The sequence below is a fragment of the Amphiura filiformis genome, chromosome 6 (assembly GCF_039555335.1).
Source record: "Amphiura filiformis chromosome 6, Afil_fr2py, whole genome shotgun sequence".
Taxonomy (NCBI): domain Eukaryota; kingdom Metazoa; phylum Echinodermata; class Ophiuroidea; order Amphilepidida; family Amphiuridae; genus Amphiura; species Amphiura filiformis.
Genome location: NC_092633.1, coordinates 47798863 through 47824328, shown reverse-complemented (window position 1 = coordinate 47824328; position 25466 = coordinate 47798863). Strand labels below are relative to the sequence as shown.

Sequence of the window (25466 nt, the reverse complement as noted above, 5' to 3'; positions counted from 1 at the left end):
TGGTATATGCACTTTTCAAGCTTTGAAGTAGCCAAACCTTCTCCGTGGACAGAGTGAAAAACGGATACATTTCTTTAAAAGGGCATATCTTCAAAAGTTATGAGCCGATTGAAATAACTGTTTCGGTTTATTAAAGCTAACGGGTAACGGCTTCTTTACATACCAACATTATACTTAATCAACTTTTCTGAAATAGGAAAAAAGAGGGCGCAATGAGGGCCTCTTTTATGGGGGGACACCCTGTATACAGGTTTTAGGATATAAGCCATCGTGTTCTTTAATTAAAAGGATAATCAAAGAGTATGTGTCTATATTTTAATTTGAAATTACAGGCATTTAGCATGAACGGCGCAAACACAATTGATGTTAAAGATCCGAAGAATAAAGTAAATTTAGACTGTATGGGAAGCCAAATTGAGCTCAGTTTACGAGATGGCGAAGTCGTAGCAGGCAAATATGGAAGTAAGTCGTGCATATACTACGAGTATTCACCGTAGAAGTGACGTAATAAGATGAATACAATTTTTGAATGTTGCACTACAACGTTCACGCGGTACATACATGACCTCTATACATGGATAGCGGACTCGCACGTAAGGCGCGTGAAAGTCGATTCCGAGTTTATCGTCCCCCGCCCGCGTCACTTTTTGGACACCAAAAACACCCGCGTCAAATTTTCAAAAATGACAAAATAATTCATTATTTTTAAAGTATCAGTGTTTTTACCAGTTTTAGCAATTGGAAACATATATTTTTGTTTGTAAAACATATAAATTTATCACTTGGAACCAAACCAGTCTCTTTTCTAACTTTTCTAGTCCCTACCCATATAAAAACATGTTTATAAATAACATGTATGAGTGTGGCTTTAAATCAACACGCACTTTAGGTCAATAATGAAATCTGATGAAATAATGAAAAATGAAAAAGTCACCTCACCAACCTGGGAAAAAAAGGGACGATAAACTCGGAATTGACTTTCATGGGCCTAATAGGATAGTCGCCAGTTGAAACCACTGGCTATAGTCGTGTTCATACAGTCGGATATAAGTGACTTATAACCGGTATTATAGTGACTTATTACCGGTATTTAGTGATTTAAAGGAGTATTTCGTGATCCTAGCATCCTCTTTTTATGACATTTTTCAGTACATATCCACGAAAAAGCATATTCCCAAAATTTCAGTTGATTCCGATTTTGCGTTTGCGAGTTATGCATGATTATAGACAATACGTTGTAATTTCGTTCTGGTGCACCAGAACGAAATTCAATATGCGATATCTTTGCTAAACGAATTAATCTGCAAGAAATATTTTGTACATAAACATTATGTAGCCAGAGTATTCCAGTGATATAAAAATCTCAACTTTTTTGAGAAAAGTGGGGGGATGAGGCTGTGGATCACGAAATGCCCTTTTAAATCCGACTGTGTGAACACCGCTTTTGGCGATTTGAACTAATTTTGTTTTTACGCCGCCTTCAGAAGGGATTTCTTTTTTTCAACTTTAATTTTAATTTCAATTTTAATGTATACTTTTATACATAGTTGGTAAGGGATTTGTTTTACTCATCAGTGAGATGATTTTTTTTGCCCTCGCCAATATGATGACGGCCAAGTGGTTTCACTTTTTCGGTCGCCGCCCGCTATCCATGTATAGAGATCAGTACAGTGTGGTTGGTTACAGGAATAAAATGCATGATGCGTTTCATAGTATACATATTGACTGCTATGAGGGGCATGGTTAACATTATATGCCCAAGATGATCTCAAAACCATGCTATGAGAGGCGCAGCCGAGGGTCATAGCATGTTTTTGAGATCACCGCGGGCCTATAATCTTAACCATGTCCCGAATAAAGCAGTCAATATTTGTTTTATATACCGAATGGATACGTGGATGTTGCGATTGCGCAGTTTGACGCCCGTGACCTGTCCATAGTTCATTTCCATGGACCGGTCCATAGTTCATTTGAGGGCATAGTTAATTCAATGACTGCACGCGCACATTCAATCAATCAGATGACAGGAATCTATATAATGAGGTATAAAGCTCACGTTATGTACTTGCTTGCTCCTCCTCCCTCCCCCTGGAAACAATGTTGGAGCAGACATTGAGCGCAACCACATTGAATAAGGGGAGATGCCCCAAGCATTTCGCTCGGGTTTGTCTGAAAGAAGCGAAAATAATAAAATCGCCATAACTTTTGAACGCGTTGTTCGATTTTCATGATTTTTTCAGTGATGTTAAGAAAATGATATTATGCATTACCTAATTAGCAAAATTGTTATTTATTTTGAATATAAATATATTTTAAATGTCAAAAACCCTAGAATATATTTTACTGATAACCAATTATATATGACTAGATTTCGCGTTTCTCGGGTTGGGCGGTTCTCGTGGTAGGCTGTATATCTAATTACCGAACACCTGTTACTCACATAACCTTTTAAATTACTATGATATACGTATCTCAGTGATAAAGACCCAACTTGACGCAACTCTGTTTTGTAGCTGTGACGCTTACTTCGGTACCCATGATCTTGAAACCCATCGTTCGCCTCTTCCAAGCCCTGTCCTACCACATTGGAGGACCCCAAAATACCCCGAAATTCTAGTAGTATCTGTATAGGCCTTACCATAACTGATTCTGGAGGACCCCGGCCTAGTCATGTTCTGCTGAAATAGGCCTATATGCACGTGTTCCGTATTGAAATATGCTGAAAATATGATTATTAGTCCGATGTGATGCACCTGTTAGAGCGCCCGTCGGTACTCTGGCACACACATAGACATACCATCGTTTGTCTGGGGTATCTACGGTCTTTCACCAGTAATATCATTACGTGCCTCTTAGTCGTTTACTCGCGCGGTGGCGTAGTGCTGCGTTACACGCGCGGTATTGCTGCGTTACACGAGCGGCGCAGATACACCCGTTTTATAAGACGCGCGTGGCTAGGTTAGCAACCTACTACTTTTCTCTATTTACCTAGGATAGCAACCGCCCGGAGCAACCGACTACATTTTTCACTGATTTTGAGGCCCATTCTTGATCGTTTTCAACCAAATTTTCGCATTGCCGTCTCGGTATTTGGCGACATTTGGATCGAAACTGACGGAGCCTTTCTAGACATGCTCACATAGTCACCTAGTCATTCACAACATTTCCCTATTTATACTAAGATTTATATATTTCAGCTTTGGATGAAGATGCCACGGATTGCAAGAATGGAGGGTATATGCTGATTGGCGAATCAAAATGTGTGTGTTCCAATTTATTCCCTGATGATGATTTTTTTTTGCGAAAACCCAGGTTAGTTGTATGAGGAAAGGGCGAGAGAGGAAAGAAAAGCCCTGGGGAGAGAGAGAGGAGAGGAACAGAGAGAGTAGTTTGATGTTAAAAAATGAAAATTATTAATTTAAACTTGTTTATTTTGCTTACCGGGAGCGCTTTCGAGGAACTTCCTCGTCATCAGCCGATGTTGCTAGCTCTGACGTTTTCTTGGAATCGGCTAGAGACCAACCTGATCAGGTGACATCACACTTGATGACATCACCGAAGTCGGAAACTTCCGAATGTGCATTGGAAAGAACATGTGTCAAATGTAGACCTATATGGAGATCTTTCAAAAATAAGCCACAAGATGAGGGAAAGAGGAACCAAGTTTGCTGGCCACTGTTCCAGAAGTGAGGCCCACATCAAAAATGGTTCATTGGATACCCAAGCATGGGAGGCGGAAATCTGGAAGACCTGCTCTGACCTACATTGACATTCTGGAAGATGACACTGGACTGGAGGCAGCAGACTTCAAGACAGCAATGTAGGACAGGAAGACACGCTGAGCATGCGCGTGTAACAGCCATCCAGACCCTTTGCAAGTTTAGGGGTGATAGGGAGAGCGGGGAGTGTTCGCCCTAGGGGTAGGTTCGCCCACCTTTAATTAGGTGACATAGGTCATTATAAACTTCTCATATTAGCTACGCGACATATAGGGACGTGTTCATCGAACTGCAGCCAAAACAAAAGAATTACACCAAAACGTAATTTTTCTTGCATTAATAATGTTGTATTATCATTGATACATACATACAGATGGTTTTAATGGAAATCTGTATTTGGAACATATGGGATTTGTAAAAGATTTAATGCAGTCATAAACTCCTTATTCGATTTGTATTTTGCATACCCTGAAGAAAATACAAAAATGTGCACAAGGGCACGTTCGCCCTTTGAGGATGGGGCATGTTCGCCCCATATCTTCCCCGGGCGGACTTACCCCAAACTGGAGGGCGGACCTGCCCCATCAGCGTATTATGCAAAATATTGATAATTATACCATTAAACAAGGTAAAACTACTGAAAAGCATGTTTTTTAAAGTTATGTGGTATCAGTATTACTCATACCACCGTTTATGTCCTAATCCATAATCCCCCCGAAGTTGTAAACATGATACGTTTAAGCTCACTTTGGACCCCTACATTTTACCCTGACCCGACCCTGCAACAAATTTAGTGATTCCCCAGAAGAGAATGAATGCCCTGTATACTCTTGCTAAATGTTTACATTGAATATGTTATTGTTACGCAATGTTTAAACTTTTTTGTGATTAGGGTGAACTTACCCCTTCATATGGGCGAACCTGCCCCAATATGGGGCAAGTTCGCCAATTTAAAAACTTTTTGTTTGCTCTATCCTGTTGCTATTGTAAGGCCTATAGTTCTGGGATTGTGGTCGTATATAGCTTAGACATAGGGCTTTCACATGGGCTAATCAGGTCATCCCTAACCTTAAAATTGACATCGCTAGGCGGGTCAGAAAAAAATAAGGCGAACACTCCCCGCTCTCCCCTACTCCATGCTTCGCATCAATAAAGCAGCACAGACTCCACTGTTGCAGCAAAGATACGAAGTTTGAAACGCCTGGTAAGAGTTGATCTCTAGATTTTCTTAAGTTTATTGCACGCCCTCCATGCTGCTGCTTTACGTAACTTTAAATCCCTTTCTGTGCTTTTCATCCAAGCGCCTAGGTATTTGAAGTCCTCTACCTCCTCTTTTACTACTCCCTCATTTCTGCTGATGCTTTCTCCCCTGTTATTGTAGGACATATACATTTACTTCCATTCATATTCAGGCCCACTTTAGCAGCTTAAGTTTCCTCTCTATGAAGCAGTTCTTGTGCTTGATGTATTTCCATGAACAACAGTGCAATGTCGTCAGCAAAATCAAAGTCTGTCACCACAACTGGGCTAACTCTCAACTTCGCCTCTTTTCCGGATGGAATCCTAGCACCTCTTTATTTCCATCAATAGCTATTCGCAGTGCAAAATCGAGGACAATCACAAACAGGTATGGGGTGAAGGTATTCTTGCTAAGATTTCAGACAATTCTATCTCGCCAGCTGGTGATATTACTTTGGCTTTTGTGTTTAGGTACATTTTGCCAATAGCTTCAACAATGAGTATCTTCAACACCTCTATGGATCGTGTCGAGCTTTCTTGAAGTCGATGAATGTTATTATCGCTGGCAGGTTATGGAAACAATATTAGGTATTGACCATTGATCCAGTTTCTTCCCTTTGAGAAGTGTGTCATTGCAGAACTTTAACACAATGTCATCTCGGTTGCATCTCTTCAGCACTTTTGGAGATATGTTGTCCTCTCCACAGCTCTTTCCCTCAACCAAAGATTCTTTTGCTTCTTCATATTATTCTTTGTCAAATGGCCCCACTTTATATCAAGCTCGTCTAAAATTGCAATCTCCTCACTCATTTTTATTTTCCCGTGTTTATTATCCCACTTGCTTTAGAGGCAGCGTGTAGATACGCGATGTCGCGAGATGACGCGAACTAAATGATACGCGTTTTTGTTTGTTTTGGGTTTTTTTTGTTGCGGCGTGTTGATACGAGAAGATTTTTTTGTTTGACGCGATGTAGTTGTTAGGCGGACATAGTAACTGATGCTCATTATTTTGAGGTCCCTGGATATTTTTTAAGGTATTTTGCTCATTTTTAGACTTTAATCACTAAGATTGAAAAAATGAGGTGAACATGCAGTGTAACTCGGGGAATGATTAGGTTTGCAAAAGTGAAATTTGCAGTTGCATCACCACCGTTCGAGTTTTTTCCCGAAAAGTTTTGCAACTCGGTAATTTATTATAGATATGGTATCTTTTGGATATTTTCCATTTCTGTTAGTGGTGTCATGGTATGTAAATTTAGCGTCTTCCAGTCAAACTCTAGCATTGAAATCACCCATTACTATCAAGAGGTTATGAGCTGGGATGGATTCAATGGCTCTCCTCATACTATCGTAGTGATTCTCTACTATGTCTTCATCAGCTACGTTGGTTGAGCAATATGTAACGATGACAAATAAAACATAAATTACATCAAATTAGTAATTTTGCTTGTCAAAACCAGTAAATTTTACTTACTAATAATCGTCCATCTCGTCGGAGGAATTCATCAGATGTGAGCATCTGATCCACTTTCCTGGAAACTGGCTTCCGGTTGTGGGTAGTCTTACTTCCTGTCTTCAAAAGTGTGTCAAATACGTGACTTAGGAAATAAGTGCCCTCCTCTCTATTCATGGTCTTTATCCCCCTCTTTCTGATCTCCATCGCTTCTCGTACTTCTCAAGACTTTCTGACATGTTCCTTGCCAAATATCTTGGAATCCTCCCAATTGACGACATGGTTTGCCCTTGCAACATGATCGGATATGGCCGGCTTTGTCTGTTCTTGCTCGGATGCCCTCCGTTCTGACCGTGTGAACTTTTTCTCGTTGGCTTTCTTAATTTCCGCTTGGTGTTCCGCGAGCCTAATCCCAAACAATCGAGAGGCCTCGCCAACATAACTGAGATCACAGTTTTGGCAGCCGATCTCGTAAATGCAATTGCCTGTTTTTAGCTTGTCTCTTTTGTCTTTGGTGTGGACCAGGATTTTTTTGAGGGTTTGATGTGGTTTCATAGCGGTGTCGACTTTGTGCTTTTTGAAAATTCTTTGAACTCGTTCAGAAATTCCATTCACATAAGGGTGCACTACCATACCCTTGCTTTTGTCCTCATTCTTTTGATCTTTCTTTGCGCTAGGTTTTGCAACTGTTTTTTGTTGCAATTTTGCTTTCACTTGATCCACTGCCCATTTAGGATAGCCACAGTTTTTCAGGGCTCCTCGCACATGTTTCTCTTCATTCGCTCTATCCGCTTCATCCGTGACCACACTATACATACGATCAAACAAAGTTCGGACTACACCCATTTTCTGATGGAGGGGGTGTTCTGACTTAAAACTGAGATATTGGTCAGTGTGGGTTGGTTTCCTGTATACCAGGAGCTTTACCGAACCGTCAGGTTTCGGACTATTAGCGTGTCGAGGAATGGTATTCTCCTTCTTTCTCTTCCTCATAGGTAAATCTTATACTGTTTGTTTTGTCGACTGTGTTGAGATGATCGGGTAGGTTTTGAACTTGACCAGCTTTTATTATTTCGAGCACATCATCCACATAACGACGCCAATACCGTGGCTTACAATCAATCGGGGCAGTCGCGATTGCTTGCTGTTCAAAGAAATTTGCTATGATGGGGCTGACTGGGCTGCCCATCGCGGCGCCAAACCGTTGCCTGTATATGGCACCTCTGAATTCAAAATAAGTGGTGATTAATATAAATTCGAGGAGTTCGATGATGTCTTCAACTTTGAGTTTGGTGCGCAAATTTAGATCTTTGTCCTCTATCAGTCTTTTTTTAACCACATCTAGGGCCTCCTTTATTGGCGTGTTTGTGAACAAGGATACCACGTCGTGCGAGTTGAAAATTTCATTGTCCTCAATACACACTCCACTAAGATCTTCTTTCGAATTTTTAACGTGGTGTTCCGTAGTACCGATCAAAGGATTGAGCAAATCGGCAAGGGCTTTAGATGTCTCATAGCCGAGGAATCTGTATAAATCGACGATTGGTCGTATTGGGTTGCCTTGTTAGTGGATTTTTGTCTTACAGAGACGTGGTGTATTTGCCAAATGTCATAAATAGTTCTAGAAAGAAGTAAGAAATGGTATACAAAGCCTGGATAGGAAATGATCTTGAGACGCTTTTTGAAGTTCTATGAGGGAACTCTGTAAATTTATGCTAGCCAGTATTGGTACAAAGTTACCCTAACTGAAGTCTTCAAACTTCGGTTCGCGGTTCTTGTGTTGGAGAGAATAAAATACGGTAAAGGCGGTAGTAGAGCCAATAGAGCTCGATTGCGCTGTCGACTCAAAGAGGCGACAGACTGAAATACCTCCATCATCGAACTGTGGTATTTTACTGGATTAACATAGTGTGTTATCTGTCTGTCAAGTGGAGCAGAAAGCTTGCTCAAGAGATCTCCGAGAGAGGTTAATGGTTAACATAGAAGACCATTTGGAGAACACTAGCATAGCAGCTAGGATAGTGAAAACATAGTCATCAGGAATTTGGACTGAGACTGTGGTAAACCCGGGTTTACCTTGGATAGAAAAGGATCTTGGATAAAAAGCTAAGACCATCAATGGAATCTCACCAGAAAGTCATCCAATCAAGATCTCCAGGCTTACTTAGTTAAGTACATATATAGCTAAGGAAATTCTAATAATAATCTTACATAATTGTCGTAATATTCTATAAGGATTTGATTGATAGCCATACTGCACTAATTAATCAATAATAATCAAGTTGTTGTATATAATAAACATGATAAATAGTGTGTTTGCGTGTTTGGTGTTTAGTGTTTAGTGACCATAATGAGAACTATTAGGTGAATTGAAATATGTTTTGTGAATAATGGTAAGTATTTCAAAAGTGCATGGTGCATTTGTATCAGGATTTTACAGTTTCGCCATCGTAACATTATAGAAAAACTTCGATACAGGTTTCATTCTACAATTTTTTTTCACCTATAGTAACCAAGCCCGATGGTATCGATTGTGGGAAAACTGTGCACAACCTGAAACAGAATGAAATAGTCTCTGTTAAAACACCAAACTATCCCAATGCATATCCAGTAGACGCGGAGTGCAATTGGATATTCACGGTCAGTATCTGTCGTTACACGTACAATCACCATCTCTGGATGTCGCATACGTACGTTATGGTTACCCAGCAAACACAAAACGTTTTCGACATCATTCGCAAAAGGTTATAAAAGGTTGCCAGAAAACGTTTAAATGTCAGGGGTATATAAAGTGTACATTAAGGCCAGGTATAAAACGTTTTCTTAACATTAAAAAACATTTTTGATAATATACTGTCCAGCAAACACAAAATATTTTACAGAAACCGTTTATATGTCAGGTTATATAAAGGGTATAAAAACGTTTTAATTACATTCCAAAATCATTTTTTTAAACTTGTTACAAAACATTCTAAACAGAATGTTATTTTGGGGTTGGAAAAAATATTTTGCAAAAATGTTTACCCAAAATATTTGCAATAACATTTTAAAATCGTTTTCATGATCTTTATATAACCCGACATTTAAATGTTATTAACACGTTTTGAAAAAACATTTTAAGAACATTTCTGTGTTTGCTGGGTGAAAATATTTTAACATAATGTTGACAAATATTTGGCAAAAAATGTTTGCAAAAATAGTTTACAATAACATTTTGAAAATGTTTTAAAAACATTGTTGTAGTGTGTTTTCATACAAAACGTTTTAAACGTTTTCATGACCTTAATATAACCCGACATTTAATTTTATTAGAACGTTTTTAACGAAACCAAAACCCAAAATATAATTAGTTTCAAACGTTTTTAACACGTTTTTGTGCTTGCTGGGTATTTACTAGCGGGATACCAGCGCTTCGCGCGGGCCCCCGATACTCGAGTCAGTTATGTAAAATCAAATTTTGCGATTTTTATTTTCAAAAACTGTTAAATTTTAGCAGGATTTCTGTAAAGCTAGTTGGATTCCTTACATCATCTCATTTCTGAAAATGTATACTTTCATAATACTTCCCCAGCAAAAACAAAACGTTTTGGACAAAATTCGCAAAAGGTTAGAAAAGGTTGCCAAATATTGGGTTATATAAGGGAGGTAAATGCTATCTTTATGTTCAAAGCTCACAACTGCTTGCTTTCTGCACTTTTTGACAACTATTTTCAATATAGTACTACAATTCATAGTCATAATACATGGCGTGTGAATAATTTCTATCCGCCTCGTGTTCGTTCAAATCTTTCTGCTAACTCGATTAAAGACAAGTGCATGGAGTTAACATATGGAACCCCATTCCCATCTTCATCCAAAATGCCACATCCATAAACTCCTTCAAACATCATTTTAAGAGCAATTTGCTTTCTAAACCGGTTTACCAGTAATTATTCTTTGACTCTTGTTCACATCTTATTGTATTGTTATGTCTTGTCTTGTCCTGTTTGTATTTGTATTTTCGTTTGTACTGTTTGTCGGCACCCCACGAGCTTGCGCCACGCGTGTTGCCTCACAACTTTTTTCAGGTTTTTTATTGATGCCCTTCTTAATCTTGTCTCACCTGTGGTCTCACGCTCACTGTTGCCCTGTCTCTTGCCTTTCAATAGGTTGTTTGTTTTAACGTGATTGTATTGGACTGCCATCAGTGGGCTTGTGATTGGATACACTACTTTGTTTGGCTTTTGTCTAACACACGCGTCGCGTCGCGTCACGTCACGTCACGTCACGTCGCGTCACGTCACGTCGCGTCACGTTGAAATGTTATCAAAAGTTCATAATAAATTATTAACTCCACAATTACCCTTATCTCCCTACGTGATAAATAGTCCGTGAAATAGTCCATGGAATTCCAGCTTTTCATCAATGCCGCAAAGCACAGCAAAGCTTCAATGAATAAAATAATCGGGATTGCTGGAGGGCGCACACCACTAAATAATCGCCCCATTGAAATACGTGTAAAAACACCAGTTTTATTTGCTCGTTTTGAGGCCTTTTCGGCGCTTTCTGAGAAATTTAAGGATAACCAGTCGAGTCTTGCAAATCGATGAAAGTTTAACATATGTTTCAATGTATGGGTAGTCTTCCGTCTCGTTTTCCCGGTAGGAGCCTCTAAACAGCGCCCTCACTGTTTTTGACATGCTCTCATGACTGTAAACCCGTTTCTGCCCATTTTTTATTACGCGGTCCTATTTATTCGATAATTATAAAAATGCGACTTTTTAGTGATTCAAATTCATGCACAGGCTTTACACTTTTATTTAAGCTATAATTCGCTACTCTTTCTGATTATTAGTCCAAAGAGCAGCCCATTATACCTCAAAAACTTTCTGTATTTTACCGGAACTCAGTAGGGTTGCACAAATGGCGCATTGATTTAGTGGTGTGCTCCCTGGAACTACTTTTAAACCACAGCCCGTATCCTAGTTTAGTGTAGCCTCTTTTGCAGGCGGTGCGTTTTCGCTTTTCTCAAACTATGAGTGTGATAAAAACACGAGTAGCCTGCGACAGAGGCTACGTACAGTGCGCACACCACTAAATAATGCTCCCACTGAAACACACGTGAAAATGGCCTATCAAAATAAAATAAGCTACCTCATTCGCGTGTTTCAGACTTATAAAACACGTTAGCCATTTTTGCAGAATCTGTGAGGTATATGATGCGGTATTATTTGGTCTTCTTTGATGGCGGTGTAAATAGCTGGTCATATAATTCGCAGTACGGGATATTTGCTCTCGTCTCGGTTGTCTTTTGCTCCCTTTTTGCATTTGGCAACAAATGTTGCCAAATGCTTTCTTTCACCCGCATTTCTTTCTTCTGGCAACATTTCAAATCGCTATAACATCCACATACTAAGTTGGATTTTAACCAAACTTGGTCAGAATGACCACTGACCACTCCATTTATGGTTTGTACCCCAATTTGACCTTTGACCTTGATTATATAGTTGAAAATGTGATTTTTTTTACACAAAAATACTAAGGCTTCTAGACGATTAAGCCGATTTCCACCAAAATATTTTAGAAGAATCCCCTACCCATGCTTCATATAGGATGTACACAAATAAGGGGTCAAAGGTCATTTTTTTCTTCTTTCTGGCAACATTTCAAAATGAGTCTAGCACCCGTATACTACATCGGATTTTGACCAGGCTTGGTCACAATAATCACTGACCACCCCCATTAATGTTGTGTGACCATGACCCTAATTTGACCTTTGACCTACTTGATATGGCCAAAATGTGATTTCACGACATTTTTTCACATGCCACAAACCTTGTGGGAAGCACAAGTGGGTAAGTGGCTACTAAGTTTCCTATATGGCTTCAAGGTCAAAGGTCATTGAGGGGTCATTTGTGTTAAAAGTTTGATCTCACTCCAGACTCAATGGATTTGATCCAAACCTAGTCCGAATTAATTAACCTTGACCTTGACCTGACATGTTGAATGACCTTGACCCACGTATGACTTTTGACCTGAAAACAGAGGTCAACAATAAATGTTACCAAAAACGTTTCCACAGTGACCCGATGTGCAATCTACCGTTGAGGGGCCAAAGGTCAAATAAAGGAATATTTTTCATACAAATACAAGTAAATATTTTGCCATAGAAAAAGTCATTTTTAAATAAATGATCGTGTCTGGAAATTCATGGAAGGTAAAATCGCGAATCTGTTTGCCCTTTTACGTGCATTTCGATGGGGCTTATTTGGTGGTGTGCGGCCGTCTGCAATCGCCACGCCGTTAACCATTTCACTGTGGGCCTGGGATAATGACGGGTTCGATGCGGAAACACCCCGGAAAAACTAAACGAAATCGTGAACTGAATCCGTATGACTTGTTTGTAACTTTTAAGAAGATATCAACGTGACGTGACGTGACGTGACGCGACTCGTCGCGACGCGACGTGACGTGACGTGACGTGACGTGACGTGACGCGACGCGACGCGTTTGTTAGACAAAAGCCCGTTGTTTTGTATGTAATTGGTTTGCAAATTATTATGACTCTAAATTGGAGAGTTAGCCAAAGAAAAAAAATAGAGCAAAGGCACCGGATTTGGAGTCCCAAAGGATGAGGGATAATGAACGGAACTGGCATGCCTATCACGAATTGAACCAGATGAAATAGAAACTAAGTTTAAGAGATTTATTGAGAATTTACATCATCAGACAAACTGATCAAAATACATGTGTGTGTTAATAAGTCTTACCAGAATTACATTGCAGCATATTAAAAATAAGTATAATTGAATTCACATGCAAGATGACAATATATTCGCCATCTTCTTTATCGGTTTCAGGGTTAACAAGGAGTGAAGTCTTTATCAAAGTACAAACCAAACATCGCTTCACTCCGTTCAATTGATGCGCGGGACGATACAACGTTCACTTGATGAACGGGTATCATGGCCTAAGGCACAATTATCAATATTCAATTATGCAAATGAATTATCGTCAAAACAAAATTATGGCATTTATCATTTTACCATGTATTTTTGAAGTTGTGAAATAAATGTTTCTTGAAATGAATTGAATTTAATTGAATTGAATATTTCTGTAATTAAAATAAATGTTTAGAGTTACAGATTATAACTAACTTTGTACTGTGCAATCCATGTGTGTTGTATTCCAATTAGACAAATGTGCTTAAATTGGTATTACTCACACCTATCCTACCTACCCTATATATTTATACGGTATTTTCTCAGTGACTTATGCAATTGCTAATTTGCCTTATTTCATTTCTAGGGTCCCCCAAATTCGGCGATGTGCGTTGGATTTACACATGAGAAACCTGGATCGAGCCTCGAGTCACAAGTGGACAATGGAGAGATACACTGTTGGGATTTTATTGAGGCATTTATCAGCCCCTATCTCACCATAAGAACAACTAGGTAATTATTTTTATCGTATGTCCAGTATTATGCTGTCTTGTCCATAATTATACTGCTCTACCACGCAGTGGTTTAGCCAAGTGGAGGGAGGAGAAGTCCCTAGTGGAACACCTTGTCCCCTTGCCACCCATTGGAATACTTTATTTTGCTACATTATATTAGTGGAACCAATCTTTTTTGGCATCTTTAGGCATACACCTGAAATAATTATATTAAAAAAAACAGAATTGGCTCCATTTTTCTATATGCCTCCTATGCTTCTCACGAGGGGTCAAAAGTCATAATGGGGCCTAATTCTTTCATATTGTAATGTATCTCAAAATGCCATTTACAGAAAAACAAGTTTTAATACTTTAAACCTATTTACAACTTACAATGTAAGTGTCTAATTAACTCAAAGTTAGTCCAATAACCGGAAGTTATATCCTATTCATTATAACAAAATGTCAATTATGATTAAGAATAGTGGAATTTAAAATATTCTTTAGTATTCCTTTAGGCTTTTTAAGTACTGAAATCTCTCATCTCTAACTTAAGATTTTTTGTTACGTGGTCGGAAAAAATTGTGCCAAAAACCGTTTTGGGGATTTTCTCCAAAACTGGGTATTTTTTTGCTCAAATTTTTGCTGAAATGGTCAGCGACATTTTGACCAGTGGTCCAGTTCTCAATATTCTCTGATTGAAGTGAAAATGGTCTCTAATTATTCAGTTTCACAAAAGAAACAAAAAAGTTTTGAATATCTAAAATGTATATATGGTTATAAAACTGCAGGTCAAAGGTCAACCAGTATAGACCACCATATGATCGATCCTATGTCACCATCCCAGCAAACACAAAACGTTTTCGACATCATTCGCAAAAGGTTATAAAAGGTTGTCAGAAAACGTTTAAATGTCGGGTTATAGAAAGGGTATATTAAGAGTATAAAACGTTTTCATAAGCTTAAAAAACATTTATTGATAATCTACTGATCAGCAAACAAAAATGTTTTACAGAAAACGTTTAAATGTCGGGTTTTATAAAGGGTATAAAAACGTTTTAATAACATTCCAAAAACGTTCTTGAAAACTTGATACAAAACATTCTAAACAGAATGTTATTTTGGGGTTGAAAAATATTTTGCGAAAATGTTTGCCCAAAATATTTGCAATAACGTTTTAAAAACGTTTTCATGACCTTTATATAACCCGACATTTAAATGTTAGTAAAATGTTTTGAAAAAAAAAACATTTTAAGAACATTTCTGTGTTTGCTGGGTTCAAATATTTTAACATAGTGTTATTTAAGTATTGACAAAATATTTGGCAAAAATGTTTGCAAAAATAGTTTACAATAACATTTTTTTGAAAACATTTAAAAATATTGTTGTAGTGTGTTTTCATACAAAACGTTTTAAAACGTTATCCCGACCTTTATATAACCCGACATTTTAATGTTATTAAAACGTGTTTACCTAAACCAAAACCCAAAATATAACTTATTTAAAACGCTTTAAAAACGTTTTTGTGTTTACTGGGATGGTGACCTTGACCATGTTATACCATCTAGCATTAAAATTAGGATTCATATCGATGCAAAACTATACTTTTTTGTTCTTTGCGTCAATCGAAATATTTTGAGACCAAGTTCGCTTCAATCGGAGAATTTTGAAAATTCGGCCAGTGTACAAAAGGTTGTTGGCCTTTTGCATAATTCACCCTCTAACTCAAAAACCAGTCACCCTAGAGATAAGCAACCATTTTTTTTTTGTTCCTTATGATTAGAGAAAGCATTTGAAGTTTTGCCCAACTAGATTGGGCCATTTTTATTTTTTCTTATTTAACTAGGCCACCATCTTGGATTACACCCACTTAACCCCATCAGAAAAAATGGCAGCATAGTTCATTTGATTCATTGGTCCATGTAGATTGGATTTAAGTTCAAAAATCAAAATAAACATGCAAGTATTACGGGAGGCCCTGGACTATTGGTCGGTTTAATGTATTATCAATTTTTTGTTATGTACATTATTTTGCAGAGGATGATTTAAGCACTTCCCAGCAAGTCTTGCGGTTAGCACAGCTGTGTGAGTGAACACACACCACTGCCCGCCCACTGCATACACACGTGCATGGTTAAATTTGAATTTGGACAGATATATTTACAATAAAACACCTTCTAAAGGTTGGTCGATTTCACATTTTATGTTATCTACAGAAGGTGTGGATTATCATTCATGCATACATCACTTTAGATCTGAAATCGACCAACTAATAATGACACACGGGCAATTCTAAAACAACATCTTTTGCACAGAGTTCAATGGGATTTGAAAAGTAAAGTGGCAGTTGAAACTCTAGTGATAACACTTTTACAGTGCATGATGGGGCTTCATTAAATCATCCTCTGATTATTTTGTTAAACGATACACACGGGCTGACAGGGCCTGCATTGATTGGCTCTATTTAATGGACGTGATGATTTTTTTCATTGGTTAGGGATGCACCATTATAATGTCTGCGCAAAGAGTAGCGCAGCTGTTATAAATACGCCTATATTTTCTGAACTAATAATTGTTTACACAATATTTCTACATAGAAAGAAGGATGATTTATTTACGCGCATTTTGATACCCATTTGTCAAATGTCGTTCAATATTAACACCACAGTACTTTTAAAGAAAAATACCCGAATTCAAAAGTTGCAGTTTACAGCGATCAATGGTTATTAAGCTTTATTACTTAATCATTGTGGCACGTAAAACCCTCCATTTATCTTCGCACTGACTTCAAATCAATACAAATAGCTGCAATTTTTAAATTCGGATATTTTTCTTTAAAAACACTGCTGTGTTGTTAATATTGAACGAAAATGGAAAAATTGGGTATCAAAATGCGCGTAAATGAATCGTCCTTATTTTTATGTTGAAATATTGTGAATATTAGTTCTGACGCTATAGGCGTATTTATAACAGCTGCGTTACTTTTTGTGCAGTCTGTATATCATTTTGGCGCACATTTTTATTGTGGGGCAAAGTTCAACTTTTATGCTACACAATAGGCAAAATAATACCAATTCGGCACAAAGTATAAACTTTGACCTCTATTATGTTAGTGCGCCCACATCATCCCAAGTAGCTGTTGCTTGTTTTTTGTCTACTAGTCAACAAAGAAGCTAGGCGATGAAAAATAAAATTGGAATCTTGTTGGCACATCTTTTTTGGGATGCAGTAAAAAGCCCATCTTGTGCTACGCGTCATTATTTGAGGGGAAAAGAAAATTTTCAAAAATTCATAAAAATATGAAGATCAAGAGGTTCCAAGCTGATATTTTCAGTTCTTGCAGAGAATTACCTCTTCTTTGATGAAATGCTATTCGAAGATTCAGGTGACGTTGGTGTGCAATAATACAGGCGTGTAAAAATGTGCGAAAATAGGAAATTTTGACCTTTGACCTCGCCAACAAAATCCAAAAAACTTACAATTGAGGTCTTTAATTTCATACTTGTTCGGACTTGGGATCTTGATGGCGCAGGCCGTTATGATACTTTGAAGTTTGCATTAAATTTCAAGAATGTTTTCTAGTCTGAACGAGGGCGCTGTGCACACTCATATTGTATATGTGAGTTGTTGGTGTTAATATGTACCAAAATAATTTTTTAAAGAAAATGTTATTTTTTGTTTTTGTATCGCAAATCCGTACATAATAAAGGAGACTGGCTTTTAATTGCCATAAAAGCCCTTTGATCGGCTACAGAGAAAAAAATTACTTATACTTAGAAGTCCCGGTTGATGCAAAAATTACTGCATGTACCAAGTCACACCACTCTTCGTCATACATAAATTCTCCCAGCCACATTTCCCTAACATAATATGATTTTTTTTATAGGGAAATTCGGCAGAGGTGGGGCTCGAACTCACGCCGCACCGCTATTGTGAATTCTGAATGAGCCTAAAGCCTTAGACCGATCGGCCACCTAACATGCCTAACTTGTTGGTATCCATCTTGAAACTTTTTGAACATATAATCGCAACTTCAACATAGGCTTACCCGGGGGCTTACCACGTGACAAGCAAACACAGAAAACGTACCATATTTTGGAATTTTATTTGCTTAAAACTATTTTAATACACATTAAAATGTGTATTAATAGCGCTCAATTGTTGATAATCATTGCGTGTTCTACATACAAAAATCCGACAATAAATGGGCCTCCCATACAGGTACAATACATTATATCGATTTTGACTCGCCGGGCCACGTGCTACTCCTATATACATGTGGGTCAGTATATGGAGCCTACCATTTTTCGTGTATAGACGAATCTAAATTCACGCATTCCTACACCTGACTAGCAGCCTTTAGTTGGGTAGCCGTCAGCTACAATGCACTCAAAATGTGAAATGATTCGGCCTTGGCGGAAAGTTTAAACTGCATTCCATCACCCGATTTACACCTTCCGCGAAAACACAGGCAGACAAAAGAATAACACGATACAGTTCCCTTCGACAAAACACGCAGCATGGTCTATTCGCTGTTGAAGTGACATAATAATCGGATTAACTACACGCGGTATCTTTGCATTGATATACTTGCGAACAAAAGGACTATGTATGAATGCGACGGGATTACCTGCGGAATTATCTCCATGGTATATATTATTAGCTATTATTCTATTAACTCCTCGTCCTTGCATCTTCTCTAGGTGTTAGGCGGCTTTTATTTGCACAATTTGGACGCTCAAAACACCAGGTTGGTGCTAGCGGCTACCCAAAGATGTCCGACCAAATCCTGACCATGACTTGGCTACTTGGATTCGTCTATACACGGAGGTCCCCAAAGTTTCTTTCAGATTATTAAAAGATTAGATTCCCATAAGAACGAAACAGTAATCTTTAGTTGGGACATACGTAAAAATTACATAAAATTTTCCCCATCAATTCAGTGCTAATTTCCACTAAATTCAGAAAATATTTTGGCGTATATAAAATTGAAATACAATTCTCTGCTTTCTAAACCACATAAACTTTAGCACCATTGGGGGGTGACATCCCGCTATCTCTAAGGACCGCTATCTCTAAGGTTCGCTATCTCTAAGGTTCGCTATCACTAATGTGTAAAGTCTATGGAGATCAGAATCCCGCTATCTCTAATAGAGAAAAGGGTTCGCTATACCTATAAAAAGGTCCGCTACTTCTAATGTTCGATATCACTAATTTAGAATAAGGTTCGCTAGTTCTAAGGTTCGCTATCACTAATTTAAAATAAGGTTCGCTATCACTAATTTTGAATAAGGTCCGCTATCACTAATCTATTGAAGGTTCGCTATCTCTAAGGTTCGTTATCACTAATTGCAATAAAGGTCCGCTATACCTAAGGTTCGCTATCACTAATTTTGTTTAGGGTTCGCTATCCCTAATTAATTAAGGTTCGCTATCTCTAAGGTTCGCTGTCACTAATTTTGATTAGGGTGCGCTATACCTAAGGTTCGTTATCACTAATCTTAAATAAGGTCCACTATATCTAATTTTAAATAAGGTCCGCTATCTCTAATTTTAAGGTCCGGTATCTCTAATTTAAAAAAAGGTCCGCTGTCTCTAATTTAAAATAAGCTCCGATATCTCTAATTTCAAATAAGGTCCGCTATCTATACCTTATTTAAAATTAAAGATAGCGAACCTTGTTTAAAATTAGAGATAACGAACCTTATTTAAAATTAGAGATAGCGAACCTTATTATAAATTAGAGATAGCGAACCTTATTTGAAATTAGTGATAGCGAACCTTAGAGATAGCAAACCTTAGAGATAGCGAACCTTAGAGATAGCGGACCTTATTTTGAAATTAGAGATAGCGAACCTTAGGGATACCGGGATTGTTAAAATTAGAGATAGCGGACTTTATTTTAAAGTAGTGATAGCGAACCTTAGAGATAGCAAACCTTCAATAAATTAGTGATAGCGGACCTTATTAAAAATTAGAGATAGCGAACCCTATTTAAAATTAGTGATATCGAACCTTAGGAATACCGAAACTTTTTCAAAATTAGTGATATCGAACCTTATGTATAGTGGACCTTTTTCGTAATTAGTGATAACGAACCTTAGGGATAGCGAACCTTAGAGATAGGGGTCCTAAGAGATAGCGAACCGTAACCCCATTGGGTATCACGAATCGTCATTTGATGTACAGTTAATATTCAAATATTTTTTATACATTATGATTCTTCAGTTATTACACAAAAAAATATTTCATTGAAAACCCCCCCACTCGGCTATTTTTAAAAAAGGTAATCAGGCTTCCTCAGCAAGTGCAAGAAAATATAATTAAAATTCTATCAGTCTTTTAGAAATACTGGTAAACATCGTCCACTGCTGTAGTACCAAGTTATTTCTTTTATCACATTTATCTATGCCCGTGCAACGGGGCATAGATATTGTATCTGTTGTGTTTAGTCTTCAGGTTCTCCTCCTCCTCCTTCTCTCCTCCTCAAGACTAGTCCTTTGCATTCCTCTTGCTCAAGAACTAAAGTAGCCTCGGGACCCGCACTTGGTATAATGATGGCCCATGACTCCTAAAAATTCCTAGGGTGGTCCTGACTCCAGAGATCAAAGGTCATGGGCTACAGGGGACAATATGTGTAAAATTTGTAACATCTCCAGCTCAAGAACTATAGCGCCCTCAGAGTTCATACTTAGTAAAATGATGGCCCATGATCCTAGAAGTATTCTACGTAGCCACGACACCAGAGGTCAAAGGTCATGGGCTACAGGGAGCAATATGTGTAAAATTTCAAACAGCTTTAGCTAAAGAACTACAGCGCCCTCAGGGTTTATATTTAGTGCAATGATGGTCCATGACCGTAGATGTATGCTATGGTAGCAGCAACCCCAGAGGTTAAAGTTCAAAGGTTCTAAAAAGCAAAATAGGTACGACCTATTAACACAGTGTAGCGCAATAGGTAGCATTTTGTTGGCTACCTGCATTTGCAATGACAAGGGTCTGAATCGTACGTCAAGGAAATTTATCACTTGACAAAACCTTCCTTAAAAGGGAATGTGTAGGCATTTTGATATTGGTGCCTTGGACCACCTCAAAAGGTTGTCATTGTGGGACATGGGGTGTAGTTGGTTAATGGGTGTTAGGGTGAGTTAAGGGTTGTCACGTTTTGTAAGAGGGTGACATGGTGGTCACCAACTTTTTTGATTTGGCACCCAATTGGGCGCTTTTTTATTCTATGTGCTATGAGGATGATACTTGTATCAATTAAAGCTTTTAACTAGGGCTTCTACATGATGGTCACTAAGTTTTTGTCTGTGAGCAGGGGAAGGAGGCCACGGGCATAGATATTCGTGTTTGCTCAAACACATCTGTGCCATCTAGTTTACTTTGTGTTGATGATACACAGATACTGTGGTGACGATATGGCTTTTTACCACGTCTTCCCACTTGATGACTGGGCGGATTTCTTTGCATTAATGTTCAAATCGGACGATTATGATGATGGATCTACAGGAGTCAAAAGCATCGTTCTGTTCGTGCCACCAAACACTTCAGATGACGAATGTCGTGACATGATAAAGAAGTCTGATAAGTCTGATAACAGCCTCCAGACCATACAGGACGAAGCCGTTGAAAATGATGACTTTTATTATTATTATGATGATTATTATTATTATTATTATGGTTAGGGATCACGTGAACTGACTGCTAGAAGAGTGTCCTGCTTCGGTGACAATAATAAAGGGACAATAATAAGCTATAATAATTATCATTTAGTTCACACTATGATATTATTATGAAACACTACCTGAGATGATTATTCATAACATTTTTATTTAATAATGTCATAATCTGAAATCACACGTCAAGTGTTCGTTTTTTTGTCTACTACATGTAGTTTTGGTCATTATTTACTCGGCTTTTATGCCAAGTTTGCCAACATATAGGTCCTACTTTCGTCATTCACACATACACCTCTACCCCCACCCCCCACAAACACCCCACCAACCCCACATCACACCGCACACCCAAGTAAGAGCTACATTGGGAATATAATCCACAAACAAGGTCCAAATATTATTAATAAAACATTATTAGTAACAACAGTTAGGGAGTGTTCATAAATACTTTGGTGGGGGTTGGTAAAGTTGGACACAAAATTTTTCTTGACCGCTCTCATGTCTATAAGACAAAAAATACCAAACGCTATAAAATAAATCTAATTTAAACTTACTTTTATTCCAAAGTATTCATATTTGGTTGATTTGAAGCTTGAGATTACACAATTGAATACTTAACATTTATGGAATGTGCATGCCTTGTTGTACATGTTACCCCGAGCTTTTACCCTCAAATGGTTTTGATCCTCTCCCTATTAACGACTGAATAATTTTTGGATCCCGCCTTTGTAGGACCCAACAATTTGTTGCCCCACTCCCCCCAAGTATTTATGAACACTCCCTTACTGTCAGGAAAGTTTTCTGGTCATTGCAAAAACAAAACCTATCCCACACTGAGCCTCATGTAACACAGACATATACACCCCTCCCTCCACGTCCTCTCAAACACACCATCGCATCTCCTCACCCCCCCACACACACACGACCCACACAAAATCACTGAAAAGCGTACCGATCAGGACAGACCTTGAACTGCACATGACAAACGGACTCGCTTGCATGATAACCAAATGCTTGTATGTAGTTTTAGTACGTTTCGTGAATAATGAATAATTTCGTTTCTCGTAAACGATATGGTCATGTTTTTTAACCTGGGAACCCAAAAATGATGAAGTGGTTGCATTCCTTTCAGTCACACATCTTTAAATGTTTATGTTCATACAAATCTTCTAAGATATAGACTTGGTTTTGAGCTCATTTTATAAGTTGATTTTAGGCTTTATTATATCAGAAGGAACAATAATATCAAGATTGTTTTGATGAATTTCATTAAGTATGATTAAGAGGAAGAAGAAGAAAATCCCGGTGTGAAATACAATATTACAAATAACACAATTACCAATATCACAACTTACGAAGTTTTCATATTTTGGTAAATATAGACAATTAAGCAAATTAAAGGTAAGCAATTATAAACCATTAGTTTTACTCACCCCGTATATTTTCCGGCCACCCTGTACCATTTTCACAATCGCTATTCAGTTAACATTTTTAGAATATGTATACTTTTGTATACTTCAGATGTAACAAAGTTTTGAGATACATTTTGAGAGCCAAATTTCTTACAATACACATGTAACACAATTGGATCCCAGGTTTAAAAACTGACTTTATGAAATAATAATATAATAAAATATTTGGACTATAGGTCCTTCGAACGGGGCTATTATGCACTGTGTCTGTTAGTTTCATCTCCTCCGCTGGTAGTGAATTTCCGTTCACTCCACCACACAAAAGTTTGACTTAACTGCTTTGCATTCGCTTTTTGATAAACGATTGACACCAGCTATGCCATACCAACTGCAGATGACAAACGGACTCGATTGCATGATAGCCGAAATGCTTGTATGTAGTTTTAGTACGTTACGTGAATAATAAATGATTTCGTTTCTCGTAAACGATATGGTCATGTTTTTTAACCTGGGCACCCAAAAATGATGAAGTGGTTGCATTCCTTTCAGTCACACAACTTTAAATGTTAATAAACCATTAGTTATACCTGACATCCCCGCTGTATATTTGTCAGGCCACTCTGTATAATATTTTGATTTAATCTATACCATTTTCACAATAGCTATTCAATTAACCTTTCAGGATATGTACACTTTTTGTATACTTCAGATGTAGTAAATTTTTGAGATACATTTTGAGAGCCAAATTTCTTACAATACACATGTAACACAATTGGATCCCAGGTTTAAAAACTGACTTTATGAAATAATAATATAATAAAATATTTGGACTATAGGTCCTTCGAACGGGGCTATAATGCATTGTGTCTGTTTGTTTCATCTCCGCCGCTGGTAGTGAATTTCCGTTCACTCCACCACACAAAAGTTTGACTTATCTGCCTTGCATTCACTTTTTGATAAACGATTAACACCAGCTATGCCAACTGCAGATGACAAACGGACTCGATTGCATGATAGCCGAAATGCTTGTATGTAGTTTTAGTACGTTACGTGAATAATAAATGACTTCGTTTCTCGTAAACGACATGGTCAGGTTTATTAACCTGGGAACATTTCAGTCACAAATCTTTAAATGTTTGTATTCATGTATAAAATCCTAAAGACATACCGTAAAATTCCGTCTACAAGTATGCCTCTAAACGAGGTTTTTTGACACAAGAGACAAGAGGCAGACACTCTCAACAAAAAACGTTATTTGGAGTTTGAACAACTATATTACTGATAAAGGCGGCTGTACAAACATGTATATTTGTAAGACCAATCTATTGCAATGTTTTTGAGAAGGGTATTGGCCTTTCATATCTTTCGTTAAAAAAACCCTCGTTTAGAGCCATATATGCTTCTAGACGGAATTCTACGGTGCTTGGTTTTGAGCTTATTTCATAGGTTGCTTATTAGGCTTTAAATGTCAGAAGGAAAAATAGTATCAGGATTGTTTTGATGAATTTCATTAAGAATTACTAAGAGGAAGAAGAAAAATTTATTGTATGTAAAATCCCGGTGTGAAAAACAAAATTAAAAATAAACACAATTACCAACATCAAAATTTAAGAAGTTAATAACATATTTTTTTAGATACATTTTGAGATCCAAATTTCTTTATACAATGCACATTGATCCCAGGTTAAAAAACTGACTTTATGAAATAATAATATAATAAAATATTTGGACTATAGGTCCTTCGAACAGCGATTACGCATTGTGTCTGTTTGTTTCATTTAGTCTCCTCCGCAGTTGGAAGTGATGAACTAATATGATTAACTACCATAGCAATAGATGAATACAATGTTCTAATATATCGCCCTGCGCTACAACGTTCACGCGGTCCCTATGCATTGAACCACAGATGTCAAAGAACAGGGATAAAGAGTTGGATCATTATTCTATAGAATGATTAGTATCTTTGAAAAGAGCGATAATGATGGCAGACATATATACATGTTATGAGTGCAACCTGTTTGTAGTGCAGGTCGATATACGCTGCGGAAGTGACGTAATAAATCGGATTAACTACCATAGCAATAGGTGAAAACAATTTTGAATATATCGTGCTGCACTACAAGCAGGTTGCACTCATCACCTGTGTATGTCTGTAATCATAGATTAAATACAATACCGGTCTTTTCAAAGATACTAATCTTACAGGTGCGACTGGTCAACATGACATGGTTCAATGCAGAAGTACTGCGTGAACCGTACCAGTGCAGCGCGGTATATTCAAAAATTGTTTTCACTTATTGCTATGGTAGTTAATCCGATTACATCACTTCGCCAGCATATAGACGAATCCAACAAGCCACGTTATGGTCAGGATTTGGTCGGCCATTTTGGGTCCCCGCAGCACCTAACTGATGTTGTGACTGTCCAATTGGGTGGGTTAAAGCCGCTTAAAATTCGATGTTAGATTCTTTTTTGTGGTAAACTGTCATCATTCTTTTGTCAACGTGTAACACGGGTGATAGAATGCAGTTTAAAATACCCTTCAAGGCC

The 25466-nt window shown here is 37.8% G+C and overlaps 1 protein-coding gene across 1 annotated transcript; it reads left to right on the top strand.

Annotated features, from left to right (window-relative positions):
* Nucleotides 1-332: 332 nt before the first annotated feature.
* LOC140155520 (uncharacterized) lies at nt 333-24668 on the top strand. Its single transcript, XM_072178393.1, has 5 exons — nt 333-462; nt 3198-3312; nt 8921-9051; nt 13699-13844; nt 21231-24668. Exons 2-5 carry the CDS (start codon nt 3285-3287, stop codon nt 21511-21513), a joined length of 588 nt encoding a protein of 195 aa, XP_072034494.1. The 5' UTR covers nt 333-462; nt 3198-3284; the 3' UTR covers nt 21514-24668.
* Nucleotides 24669-25466: the final 798 nt, after the last annotated feature.